Source organism: Podarcis gaigeae, assembly GCF_964106915.1.
Source record: "Podarcis gaigeae genome assembly, chromosome: 2".
In the NCBI taxonomy this organism is placed as follows: Eukaryota; Metazoa; Chordata; class Lepidosauria; order Squamata; family Lacertidae; genus Podarcis; species Podarcis gaigeae.
In genome coordinates this window covers 33,361,042-33,375,112 of record NC_139679.1, presented here as the reverse complement: position 1 = coordinate 33,375,112, position 14,071 = coordinate 33,361,042, and the positions used below count along the sequence as shown (strand labels likewise).

The following is a 14,071-nucleotide window of genomic DNA, read 5'->3' as shown; positions in this document are numbered from 1 at the left end:
ATAAGGCACAAGCTTTGACTTGTATATTCAGACCAGATATTGTGGTTTGTTTCTCTCCGAACAAATTATAAGAGGTAGCCAAGGTTTATTCTTACCTTACTACTCGTGGTTTGTTTGGGGGAAACAAACTTTGAGCCCAGGTTTAGGCAGCACAACAGTCCAAGGCTTGTAGCTTGTTGTAGCTAGGAACATGTGAAAAATGAAGCAGGGACTCCTGAGCAGTGAACACGAGCATGTTGGTCAGTTGTGTTAAACCATAGTTAATCATTGGTCTCTTGTAAGAATATTTCCCATATTCCTTTATGTATTAAAAAGATAGATAGATACCTTGCCCTCTCACCAATGGTTTCTAAGGCAGCCCTTGCAGGTACAATACAATTAAGCTATACTGAAGAAACATTTGTGCTCACTTAGAGTTTTGGTATGTTACAAAATCTTCCCAACACAAGATCCATTGTTGCACCCATGGAATGATGGGACTTGCTCTTAGCTGTTCCCTAACCCTCCAGAACAGATTTTGGGTTGGGGGTCAGCCAGGAAACTTCAGAGAAGAGAGGAAGGGGGAATCGGTTGCACAAGCAGAGCACAACAGTTGGATATTGCCCTAATAGCTTTGGTGAATAGTCATCTTGCTCTGTAACAACTTACATATTGTATTGAAAAGTAGATCCTAGGAATCCTTGAGTTGAGTTCTTCTGGAACAGCTTTTTAATGTATGGAAGTATAGCTCACACTATCAGTGTTACTCTGCTTGCTGTTACTCTGCTGCATCAGCAAGACCAATGCTGTTATTTCTTTGTATATGTTGTAGAGGTCAGTTGGCCTTTGTTACTTGGTTTGAGGCTGTAAGTAGGTATTTCAGATAATCCAGTGCAAAGTTCTGTCTCTAGATAGGAGATGTAGGGGTTTCTCAGCTTCTGCTAGTCATAAAATAAATGTTAATGTCTGATAGGAAGATCTTGAGGTTTTTGGTTTTTCAGTGGTGTGGATTCCTTTTACAACAGAAGTAGTTTTTGCCACTTCTTAGTCAGGAAGATCCCAACTCCTCCTATTGTAGCAGAAGCTGTGAGTCCCATGGCAAATTAGTATTGTGCATTAATTTGAAAATATAGCTAACAACTTCATTTGGTGAAATATATCTTACATAGACATGATACTTATCCCAGAATTTGACCTTTAGCCAGCTTCTGTTTTCTTAAGAATTGTGAAATGTTGCCCAGTCACTAGAAACTTTTTTTGGCAGAAAATGTGCTTACCTAAGAGAAGCTTCCTTGCTCAGGAATCTGTACCTAACTGTGCGTGGTTGCAGCTGAGCCCCTTCTTAAGTGAATAAAGAACAAATTGCTTATGGCCTGTGGTTTTTGCTTAGTGGAGTTAATATTTTATGTACTGTTCTAAAGATAATATGCAGTAAAATGGCTTGACCCTTTTAAGCAGCATACTTCTTCCTAGTTCTCCCCTATATAAGTACAATATAGAAGGGTTAAAATATGGGACATATTATGTGTGTGCACACCATGTCACAGTCTTGATCTGGTTGCGAATGGGATCCGTTCCGGAGGCCCGTTTACAACATGAAAAGAGCGCAACCTGAAGCGCCGTATCTGTGCAGGTGCGCGGCACGATTTGGCGCTTATGTGCATGTGCGAGTGGCGAAACCCAGAAGTAACCCTTTCCGGTACTTCCGGGTCGCCACGGGACATAACCTGAAAGAATGTAACATGAAGCAAACGTAACGAGGTATGACTGTACCTAAAACCAAGTTGTATATTGTAACACTACTGTTGCATTCATTCTGGTTAAAAAAAGTTAATCCCTTGTTACCTCGGATATTAACCTCTCTCTCTTGGCCAAAATCATTATGTGTATAATGTAGTCTGTATGTGAAACACTGGTGCTACAGACAAGAGCCTTCCAAATAAAATCATGTTTAGAAAGGGGAGACAGTGTTTTAAACCAGAAGGCTCAGCTAAATCAAGATGTGAACCTGGAGAAGTCATTGTGCTGTGTGCAATCCGTCGCTTGTCATTGACATTTCCTGTGTCTTGTATGCAAGTGGGCCTGCCTATTCACAAGCGTGGAATGTCCTTATCAGCTTAAAGGCATGCCATACTCGTATGTTCTCTCTCCTCTTGCATTTCGTCTGCTCCCAGACTTAGATGAGACTGAAAGTAGACTATTTTTTCTTTGTTAATTACAGCCCTTGCATGCTTGTCTATTTATTTCATAAAATTTATGTGCACCACTTAATTGTAACAAAAAACCTCAAAGTAGTTTACAAAGGGAATAAAACAATAACATTGTCAGTAAAAACAGCTCTATAAAACATTTGAAAGATAAAATCAACTATAAGCTAAAAACATACATCAACATTTTTCATGTAAGAATGTGATTGTTTAGTGTGGCAGTGCCTACACTTTGGAATTCCCTGCCTATTGAGATCAAGCAGGTGCCTTCACTGTACTCTTTTTGGTACCTGCTAAAAATGTTTTTGTTTAAACAAGCCTACCCTGATGCTTAGAAAGTTGAGGTAATTTCAGTCTGCTTTATCATTTTAACTTTTATATGTTTTTAAGTATGGTTGTGAAATTTCCTTGATTTTAATCTTTTAACTTTTGTAAACCGCTTTGAGGTTTTTTACAATCAAGTAGTGTATAAATTTTATGAAATAAATAAATTCCATTTGACTTGTGTATATTAAATAGGACATAATCTGCAGGTGCTCATGATACTGTAGTACAGTACATGCTGCATGAACTTAGTGGATACTGAGAAATTGAGTAATAAGAAACCTATTGAAATCATTGTTTACAAATTAAGGAATTGTTTTTGCACACAACAGATGAATGTAGAATCTTAACCATCATTTTAGAGCCCTTATGTCCTATTGATTTTGATGAAGAACTAATGTGTGAATGGGCTTGTGGACAGGACTTCATCTTCTTATCTTTCCCCCCTGCAGCCAGGTTTCTCTGGAGACTCCCCCAAACCTCCAAAGCAAGTTTTTGAGGGTATATGGCATGGGAACTGCAGGAGGGAGAAAAGAAAAGTCCAGTTGCACAAGGGGAAATCTGTTCTGCTCACTTGCAGACACCCTTGGATACAACCCACTGTGAAATCACTAGGACTTAAATGGGCTTAAGTTTGCCTAGATTGTATCCTGTTTACGCGTGGGTTATGTTCCCGGGCACCGCATGCATCAGTGAAACTGTGTATAATTAAAACCCATTGAAAAAGACTGCAAACACACCATTCCACCTCTGCCCTGCCCGTGTTCCACCCTTTTAGAGATATTTCACTGATGTCTTTATGACATTTCTGGGTCATACACATATTGAACATGTGTAAACAGGGCTGCCTGTAGGTGACACTACCAATGCAAGTTATATCAGTTCAAAAGCATGAGGGGAATGCACATGCAGTGTTAGAAATTAGCTAGGCACCAGGCGCATTTTGCTCCTGATGTGGGTACAATTGCAACCACGTGGAGATCTCTAGATGCCAGGTTGGCGACTGACATCTCCACCTTTTTCTCCAAGGCTTGCATGGTTCACCCCCCTTCTTGGTTATTCCGTACAACTACCTTGTGATGTCAGCAACTGTTACACACATTGCCAGGGTGTATAAGCAATTTCTTTGGTTAGTTCATGTTTGATAGTCTTGGATTTTGAAGTTGTGTTTTCTTCTCTCCTTTAGGGACTGACATTGCTGCTGGAGAAGAGGTTGCCATCAAATTGGAATGTGTGAAAACCAAACATCCTCAACTCCATATAGAAAGCAAAATTTACAAAATGATGCAGGGTGGAGGTAAAAATTATCTGTGCTGATAAGTCATATGGGTACTAATGTTCTAGCTATAAACTGAAGAAGGCAGATAGCACTGCATATGTGCACAAGTGATTTAATGGTTACCTTCCTGCCATGCATTAGGGAGCTACAGCAGTAGAATCCTAAATGTGCTTTCTTATAAATAAGAGTAGCACTGAGTTCATTGAGTCTTTAATCCTAAGTAAGTATGGGTGGGACTTCAGTTTTAGTCTTCATTCTCAATGTTCTAATAAGGTAGGCTCTTGTTTACACAGGGGGTTGTGAGGCTGACAAACAATTGCTTCACTAAGAGTTACCCTCTGAACCTGTGGATTACCAACACTACCTCAACCTGTCTGCTCATTACTTAAATGCAAATCAAGTTGTTGTTTATCTGTGACATATTTCTGAGTTGTAATGTTAAAAGAAAGGAACTCTTGAACTGTAGATCATGAACATGAGAGGTTTTCAATCACACAAATGAGATATATATATTATTGAAATTATCTTCTGACAGTAGTGTCAATCCTGGTTTGACAATCTTAAAACTGGGCAGATCCTTTTACTTAAAGGCATGGTCTTTACATGTGATACCATATAGGCAAGATACCATTTCACTCTTGAACTTTGTGAGAAGCTTTCTTGTTTGGACCTATACTTTTTCCTCAGTAATTGCAAACTGCTTTTTATAGTTTCAGAGGCACAAAAATTAGTACATTTGTTTTGCTATAACCTTGAGTGTGGATCTGTTAACTGACAACAGTTAGCTACATGGGCATAGTTCTTGCAAGTCTTGTAATTTGCTACTCATTTTGGATGAGTAGCATTGTCCATTGCAGAGTACCTGAATGTGCCTTCCCCAAGTTAGGCAAATATACTCTGGAGATGGGGTTCAGCAGATATTATTACAGTTCTGCATTGTGTTACTCTAGATGATGCATAAATAAATGTGCTCTTACTCATACAATCTTGCAATGCTGGAGAGAGAAGCCAAATGCAGACCTGGCACAGTTCCGCTCTGTGCTGGTAACCACTCAGCCAGCTGCTTGCATGATTCAGATTATTTTAAAGTAGGGGTGGGAAATCAATGTTTCTGGACTATATCTCTCATTATCCCCTGCCAATCACCTTGCTAGCCAGAGCTGATGCAACTTGGAGTCCAACAACACCTGGAGGGTCAGAGGTTACCCATCTCTTGTTTAAAGTGTTCTTTATTCTGATCTTCTGGCTTTAATTACCTAGAATTATGACACAGTAATATCAGTCAGAGTGGGGAATGCAGGTAGTGGTGAAAGAATTGAGCAACTCCCAGAACTTATTTGGGGGGAATCTTCTGAAGCTGTAACCAAGGGAACCTCATAATTTCTGAGCCCAGGTTAAACAGCACAGATTTAAAATGTCATATACAAATATGCTATAAAATATTTGTTGAATTCTGAGTATTCATAGCTACTGTAGACTAATTTGACGCCTGATAGTTAGGATTCATAGCACAACAATGGTCTTTCCCTCCCTTTTGGCTTCTTAATAGGGAGTACTTGTACTTAGATAGAAGGAGAAGATCACATCCCATTGGAAGCACATCTATACAAGGTGTCCCAGGACCTTCCTCCAGTTCCAGTCTCTTCCCCCCATCTCCTCCCCCCCCCCCAAATGCATACATTTTTCAGGAAGAAAAATGTGCTGTAATTTAGATAATAATCTGTGGGTGTGTCATACATATTTTGTGCAGATACCTTCTGTTTTCACAAAATACTATAGTAATTTCCCCCCTTTTTTTCTAGTGGGCATTCCCACAATCAAATGGTGCGGTGCTGAAGGTGACTACAATGTAATGGTGATGGAGTTGTTGGGACCAAGCCTTGAAGATCTCTTTAACTTCTGTTCAAGAAAATTCAGCCTCAAGACAGTCCTTTTACTTGCTGACCAAATGGTATTAAAATCTTTGCATGTCTTGATTATTGGGTAGGAGGGTTTCCTTAAATCCTCTCTGCATTCTATAAATAATTGTCTTATATGGAACAAAATTTGGGACTCCTTTCTTTCAGAGGGCAGTTAGAAAGCCTACCACTTAAGCTATTCTCTTCATATACCAGAAAATAAAATGTGTCCAGTACAAATAATGCTTTTAAAGTTATTTTTGCCAGTGTGAATCAGACCAATTTAGCTGCAGTGGGAAACATGCTTGTGCTTCTTTAAAATACATACTTTTTCCAAAATGGATTGTTCTCAGGGTTGCAAAGAGAAGCTGTGTAGTTAGTGGCTGTTGGGCTGGATTCTAAAGCATTCACCCATTTCTAGTGTGTTAGGCTACATTCCTTATCTATCTCTTGACATGAGGGTTTGCAATTATTTTAAAAGCTGATCTTTCCCTCAAGGGGTAACAACAGTCAACACATCAAGTTTTACAGATTCTTCAACTTTATGTTAGGATCAAGTTGCAGAATCTGAGCCTATATGTATTTAAAACTTTGCTGCCACAAAAAATTGGCCAGTTTATGCATAATAAATAACTTCCTGAAAATGTTATATAAATCAACTTGTGAATTGTTCTTCCAAAATAAGTGTGAAGACATTCTTGGTTTGTACTTCTGCACAGACATAGAAGACAATAAGAACTAAATATGTCCGTGAATAATATCTTCTCTAATGGCTATTAGGATGTCTGTATGTGTGTCCATTTTTAAACCCTTAGGTTCAGAAAGGTTGAAGTAAAACAGCAGGACCGTAAATATTCCAGTTATGTGTACTGCTACCATTTGAAGCATCTGGAAACCATGCTTTATGCAAGCAAGTGGCACTAAAATGATACAGCAATGGTGCTAGATGACACCAGGGTCAGTAGTCAGACAGTTTGGGCACTGGCTGAGGCTCCCAGGGGCTTGGAAGAGAGCCCCTCACTGGACCAGCCGCAGCACCATTCACCATCTTCCCTGCTGGACCCACCAATATTTTTCAGCAGTACACAGTGTTTCTGCTTTTAAATAGGAGCCAAGCTTACATTTCACCCTCAGTGGTCACCTGCCATTTTGAAGTTACTCGGAGTATATTGTCTTGCCTTACTGATTTTGTAGGTCTATAGGTAGGATTGGGCCATGACCTGATTGGAAGTAGATATAGTGAGGACTCATTGTTGGCACTATGTCAAGGGCTCTCTGGCTTCAGCCTTGGAGGCAACTATTGGTCTAATGTAGTAGTACTGCTGTTACAGCAAAATCTTTAGAGCCAAAACTCAATCTTACCTAGTTGAAGATCCTTGGAGGTTTTTAAGCAGATGTTGGATGGCCATCTGTCATGTAAGCTCTAGTTGAGATTTCTGCATTGCAGGGTGTTGGACTAGATGTCCCTCAAGATCCCTGCACAGCTCTTTTTTTTGGGGGGGGGGGGATGTCACCCTGTCAGTGCCCAAAGTGAGATCCAGTTAAGACATTAATTCTTGCTTCATCAAAAGACCCAGGAGGAAAGCCACTTAGACTGCAATCTTATACACACGTACCTGGCAGTAAATCCTATTGATCTTAATTAGACTTACTTCCTAGTTGTCATGTGTACAGTTGCACAGTTAGAAACAAGTTAAACTGGCTTGTGGTATTTTAAAAAGGGGGTTAAGTAGAATAAATAATGCAGGCATAATAAAGCAAGCAAATAGCTTTTAAGCTTAAACGTTATCAAAGTAGGATTTTAGTATTAAAGCCCAATATAAAGGAGCAGCTGGTTGTTTTTGAAAGGTTTTATATGCTGTAATTCTGAAATTATGTCTTTCTGCAATTAGATTAGCCGAATAGAATACATTCATTCGAAGAACTTCATCCACCGAGATGTAAAGCCTGACAACTTCCTGATGGGATTAGGCAAGAAGGGCAATCTTGTCTACATCATAGATTTTGGGCTGGCCAAGAAATATCGGGATGCTCGAACACACCAGCACATTCCATATCGTGAAAATAAAAATTTAACAGGAACTGCCCGCTATGCCTCTATCAACACTCATCTTGGAATTGGTGAGCTGGTAGCAGATTATTTTGGTTATTGTTGTAGGAATGTTCATGCAATAAGACATCTGGATAAAATAAATTGTTCTGGCTACCATTGAAAAAAGGGGGCTTTGATCTGGGAGTGAGCCCTGTTGAATCCAGTAGGACTTATTTCTGAATAGATGTTGTTAGGATTGCGCTGTATGTGCATCAGTGAAACAAATCAAATGGTCATGCTCTCTAATGCATGTGACAGCCTCAAACATTGGGATAGCTATTCCATTGGGATAGCTTGGTAGATTTTTTCTTGGGGTCAGACTACCATATATGGGATTGAGAAGAAATTTCCCTTCAGGTCAAGCTTGTAAAAGTTATCTCAGGATTTGTTTTGTTTCTGTTTGCCTCCACTTGCATGCAGACATAAAACTTGCCTTGCTAGAAGCTGTTTCCAATGGCACAACAACAAAGAACTTTACCATAAAGAAAATTATAGTCCTGAGAGATATGGGTTGGAGAACACTGTGTCTTTCACTGCAGCCTGTGTCAAGAAATTGTGGCTAAGCTTGCAACTTGGCTCAGTGGTGTGAATCATCGTTAGCAGCTTTCTGCAGTATGTCTGTTCTTGGCACTGTGGCTTGAATTTCCTTGGTTGATTGCAGGGCTCCACAGATGTCTTTGTACCCCTCCCCAGAGTTCTCCATGAATTTCAGGGGATGCTTGGGGAGAGGTCTCCTCACACTAGCATGGCAGGAGCAGCATTCAGAGACTGTAAAAGGTTCAAGCAAAATGAAATAAGATCCACCTTCTCTCCTCAGTTCAGAGGATTTGGGGCAGGAAGAAGCCAGAAGCAACTAAATCATGGTTGCCTTTACACTCAAAGCTGTAAAACCCTGGTTGATCGGCAAGTGTTGTGGGTGAATGATTCTGTATTTCTGTTGTGGTATGGACCTATATGGCCATTTGAACAGTTTCCAGTATGGGATTCTTTAGGAATAATTGTTGGATAATTGCAAGAGTAAACCATTTTTCATACTGATTTTATTGGCAAGGTTGAAATTAACTGTTTAACAATGTTTTTCTTGCAGGTAAGATCTTTGTTGTGTAATTTTTGCTTTAAGCATATTTGAACCATTTCACCAGATGATAGAACCTAATGGCTCCACTCTTCTACTCCTTGTAGAACAATCTCGCAGAGATGACTTGGAGTCCTTGGGCTATGTACTCATGTATTTTAACCTGGGCTCCCTCCCCTGGCAGGGATTGAAGGCAGCTACAAAAAGACAGAAATATGAACGCATCAGTGAAAAGAAAATGTCCACACCCATTGAGGTTTTGTGTAAAGGATACCCTTGTAAGTTTATTCTCTGAAATAGATGTCTTTAGTATTGATTTCAAAGCTAACTGTTCAGTGAAACTTACATTAACTTGATGTTACATTTTCTGTTACCTCTCTATCTTAGAAATTATTCTAGCTCTTATTTGTATGTACTAACGCTTTCTTGTTATTTGGTTCAAATTTCATTTAATGGTTAAATGAAGGTATGTTGTTTGGCTGCTTTGTAAACAACTTCAACACCCCCCTTTTTGTGCTCCCCTCTTTCCAAGGTGCTGCATATGTATGGATTTTTCTCTGTCTACACTGTTTGGTATTCAATGAGCAGCTTACCATGATGAACAAATGAGTTACATGTTCAGTCAGCACATGTTCAGTCACAGTGCATAAGTTACCAGTCGTTGCTTTAAAAAGAAATATCTCTCTCTCTGTTTTGTTTGTTTTATTGCATTTATGAATTACAGTTATATTGTACTTTTCCTCCAAGGAACTCGGTGGCATACATGATTGTGTCCTTTTTATCCTCACAGCAACCTTGTGAGACATCTTTGACTGAGAGACAGTGACTGGCCCAAAGTCACATAGCTTGAGTGGCGATTTTAACCCTGATCTGCCAGATCCTAGTTCAGCAACCTGCTAACTTTTGTACCATACTTAATCTTTCTATTGTTTATACCACTGTGGACTAGAATAGGGCTCTCTACACTCCTCTGCAGGTTGCCTCTGCCGTTGTAGCCTAGTAATTTCCCTGACAGTCATGAAGGATTGTGCTACATGTGAAAAAAAGCATATCAGTTCCTGATTACATATAGGAAAAGCAGTTCATGGTTCTGTCACCTTGGTTACTATGAGAAGCATTGAGCCAATACTTTGGAAAGCAGATGAGCTGATGAATCTGTGCTGGATATTGTTGTTTGCACTGACTTTACGATAACATCAACAGGATTTCTCATTTCTTTTTAGCTGAATTTGCTACATACCTGAATTTTTGCCGCTCGTTGCGTTTTGATGACAAACCGGATTATTCATATCTAAGGCAATTATTCAGAAACCTCTTCCACAGACAAGGCTTCTCCTATGACTATGTATTTGACTGGAACATGCTGAAATTTGTAAGTAGTCCGTACTTGGTAACTTAGTTTTTTTTTTAATTGTGGAAAACAGAGTGAGAGCTTGATATCTGACATTAAGTGCTGGAGGTGAAATAATATATTTCACAGTGCTTGTTGATGTTTGTAGCAAATGGCAGTTTGGTGTGAACTGTTACAAGCAATGAAACTGAAACCAATTTTAGCTTTCTAACAGGACTAGTGGTTAAAGTATCAAACTGCAAATCTGTGAGCACTCACCTGGGAGTAAGCTACATTGAAACAGGGCGATTTGCTTTGTAGTAAACAGGCTTGAGATGCCTCTATAAATCCTTGAAGACTGGGGATCTATATATATGAGTGGCAGCTAGCAATGTATCCCATTGTAAATAATCAAAGCTGATGATCTGATGTTGTCTCATTCCTTGCCTAGCTGTAAGAGGTTGTGCACATTTACCATAATCACTCTGGGGGACCAAATGGGTTCTCTGGGTGTTGTCTTCAGCTATTTTATAATTTGTAATGACCAGAAGGTATGGAAGCTGTAAGATGACTGTAGAATGACATTAAAATTTATGATATAACTGCATCTCTTTGGTGGTCAGCTTGCGGTCACTTACCTTGTAGCAAAAACTTGGAAGCTTTGGAAGGCTTTGTAATTAGCAACCGTACTTCCAAAGATAGAAGTCACATACCCAAAGAGAAGACATAAATTTGTACTGCATTTGCAGGCTTTCAGTACTCACATTTTGTTTAGATTTTTTGATTAGCGAGAGATCCTATTTTAAAACAGAAAAAAAGCCTGACATTCTCTATTTACAGCAAGACAGACGAGAAAGAATAAATATTGTATGCTTGTGACAGTGGCTCTAGTTGGATTTCCAAAGTGTTTCTTGTTTCTTCCAAAAGCAAAAACCTTGCTACCTTTTCTAGTTTTTATTAACAAAACACTATTTGGATGTTGGGTCTGTATATCTGTGTGTAGGTGCATTCATTGTTAGAGAAATCAATAAGTTTGGTTGGGGATTTAGGATTAAAACAGGATGGACTCTGACCTGGTTGAGAAGCAGCATACAGAAAAAATGGTAAAGTTCGCCACTTAGCTACTAGAACAAGCATTTGCAATGTTTTGCTTTCACATGTAACCACAAGCTGCCTAGAACAGGGAAGTATTGCTACGCAGGGTAAACAGTTTCTTTTAGAAAAATTTGAAACATGTTGAAACTTTTGCTTGTACCTTCCATTTAATTTTAAGGAAGTGAACCCTGTACTTCACGTGACTATGCATAAAAATCTTTTGAAGTCTACGTATCGGCAGAGGACTCTCTGACTCTCATGGGGTCAGAGACCACTCTCTCAGGTGCTTGAATAAAGAGCTAAGGTGAATCTCTCCATGGTTTCTGATTTACACACACATATATGATTAAAATAAAATTAACTATGTTTTTTAAATATAAAGAACTCAGTGTGTATGAGATGTTGCACAATAATTGGCATATGCATTTCATACTCCTGAGATTCAATATACCATTCTTTGTGACTTGCATCCATCTTTCGTCCTTCCCTAATAGACTCTGTCTATTGAATATCTGTATCTCAGTGTTATTCATTCTTTCTTCTGCAAATGTGATACAAGTTGATGTCACACCGTTCTGTTCCGTCTGGAGCATGGTTACATTACAGACCAAAAGGAAAAAAAAACTGCCTTTGGATCAGTTCAGTACATTTTAGGTTTGCCAAGGCATTTTGATCCCTGAAAATCCACTCTGAGGCAGAAGCCTTGCTAGAAGGCCATGTGGTGTGACTTGTTCACCAGTTCTTAGAACCAAAGCTGGTCTATATCGATCTGTTATACTCATGTGCAGTCACATTTCTTCATGATAATGAAGAAATATTTTGTACATCATTCACACCATAGATCATAGGGGTATCTTTTCAGTGAGATAGTTCATCATCAGGTAATTACTTTATTCTGTTAAGAATTCCCTATTCTGCCTGCCTTTTTGCAGTTTCGAAAAGTGTGCCTAACCCCCTCTCAAAAGCCTGGGCAAAGAGCTGTGTCTTCACTTTTCAACCCAGCACATAATATTGGTGCAATATGTTTGTCAGCAGGGAGGAAGTCATTCCACACTTGGTTTTGTTGTTTTATTTAACAGTGACTTCAGAACTACAACACATGGGTTTCAGGGAAATTGTTGCTTTGCTTCACACCTTTTGCGAATAAGAATGCAACATGGATAGTGATCTCTGTAGTACGGTGTTTGTTTGTTTGATCAAGCAAATTGTTAAGCATTTTGTATATATGGAGATTGTGCAGTACATCGAGGATAGCATTGGATTCAGTGGAGCTAAAATACTTTCTTCCAGCTGACAAAGCCAAGAATATAAGAAGTGTAATTTTCTCACAGTAACCAACTTTAAGTACAACAGCACTCTCCCCAGCACCTGATATTCAGATGCATGCACTTCCAATACTGGAGGTATCTGCCAAGTAAACCAGCATCTGATATTTCTCCTCTCTACTTTGGGTAGCTACCAGGCTGAATATTTGTGACTGATTTCCAAGAATCATCGACATAAATCCCCTTATTCTTTGCTTCTGTAGAAGAAGAAAGACATCAGGACTGCCTTTCTTTAAAAATATTGTCCGATGCTACCACTGTTCTTTTGTTTTTAGTGTAGTCATAAAAGTATTGTGCAGCAGCTTTGAACAAATGTATTTTCCAACTTTGAGCTATTTTGGTACCTGGGTGTTTTCTTTGTATCTTGTTAGCAATTGCAAGTTCCACATCCTCTGGCATCATGGATTTGTTCCATATCTGCTCTTAGTAGGTAATATTTTATGAAATTGTGGCAAATAAGTATTTTTTATATATAAAAAACTAAATCCTGTTAAAAATTTTAAAAATATTGTGATCACCATTCATTTCCCTTTTTAAAAATAGGTACGGGGCTGAGAGAATAACCTGCTACCTTCTGAGTCTGTGTCTGATTTGGACCCAGGGTCTGCTTTTCCTTCTGACTGTCTTTCGGTGGTCCAGATAAGCTCAGCAGTGTAGCGTTGACACTGCAGCTACTCTCAACACTGAATACAGGTTTTTAACTAATTGATTCCAAATGTTGGTATAATGCCAAATTACATGTTCTTGCAGGGTGCAAGCCGTGCAGTCGAAGATGCTGAGCGTGAACGAAGAGAGAGAGAAGAAAGACTGAGACACACACGAAATCCTGCAGTTCGTGGCTTACCTTCCACTGCCTCTGGCAGGCTGAGGGGGACACAAGATGTAGCTCCACCAACCCCTCTTACCCCAACTTCACATACAGGTAAGCCAAAGAATGCCTTGAGGTGGGCTGCCTTCTAGTTAATCACTTCCTCTTGCGCCACAGCTTACTCCATTCAACACCTCAAGGCTTTTAGGGGGCCGGGGGGTAGGAAATTCTTCTTATTCTAGCCCGTTTTGGCATGCTTATCTTTGAATCCTACCCTCAACATTTAAGAACAGTATTTTATAACATTAATTTCTTGACTTGCCTCTCCCTAGTTAGGCTTCAAAGGGGAATGAGTGCCTTGTGGGTTTAATAGTTCTGACATTATGAAGGTGCTTATAAAGTGATGCCTCTGTCGGCTTCCCTTTATTGCAATAGTTTATTTTGTCTAGTAAATACAGGCACAAAATTAAGTTTTACTTTTTATTTTGGTCAGCAAACACATCTCCTCGGCCAGTGTCTGGAATGGAGAGAGAACGGAAAGTGAGTATGCGATTGCATCGTGGGGCCCCTGTCAATATCTCCTCGTCTGATTTAACAGGCCGACAAGATACCTCACGCATGTCAACCTCACAGGTACAAAACAGTTCTGATTTTTTTTA

At 39.4% G+C, this 14,071-nt stretch overlaps 2 protein-coding genes across 7 annotated transcripts in view; one reads left to right on the top strand and one right to left on the bottom strand.

Moving 5' to 3' along the window:
* Positions 1–14,071, bottom strand: part of MBTD1 (mbt domain containing 1) — a 119,694-nt gene that overhangs the window by 66,742 nt on the left and 38,881 nt on the right. The window lies entirely within an intron of this gene.
* Positions 1–14,071, top strand: part of CSNK1D (casein kinase 1 delta) — a 30,578-nt gene that overhangs the window by 2,641 nt on the left and 13,866 nt on the right. For all 6 annotated transcript variants that reach the window (XM_083728043.1, XM_083728042.1, XM_083728040.1 and 3 more), the window contains exons 2-8: positions 3,697–3,807; positions 5,592–5,740; positions 7,580–7,808; positions 8,962–9,132; positions 10,078–10,226; positions 13,355–13,526; positions 13,906–14,045. In XM_083728043.1, coding sequence (XP_083584169.1) covers positions 3,697–3,807; positions 5,592–5,740; positions 7,580–7,808; positions 8,962–9,132; positions 10,078–10,226; positions 13,355–13,526; positions 13,906–14,045 — 1,121 coding nt within the window. The remainder of the gene's footprint in view (positions 1–3,696; positions 3,808–5,591; positions 5,741–7,579; positions 7,809–8,961; positions 9,133–10,077; positions 10,227–13,354; positions 13,527–13,905; positions 14,046–14,071) is intronic.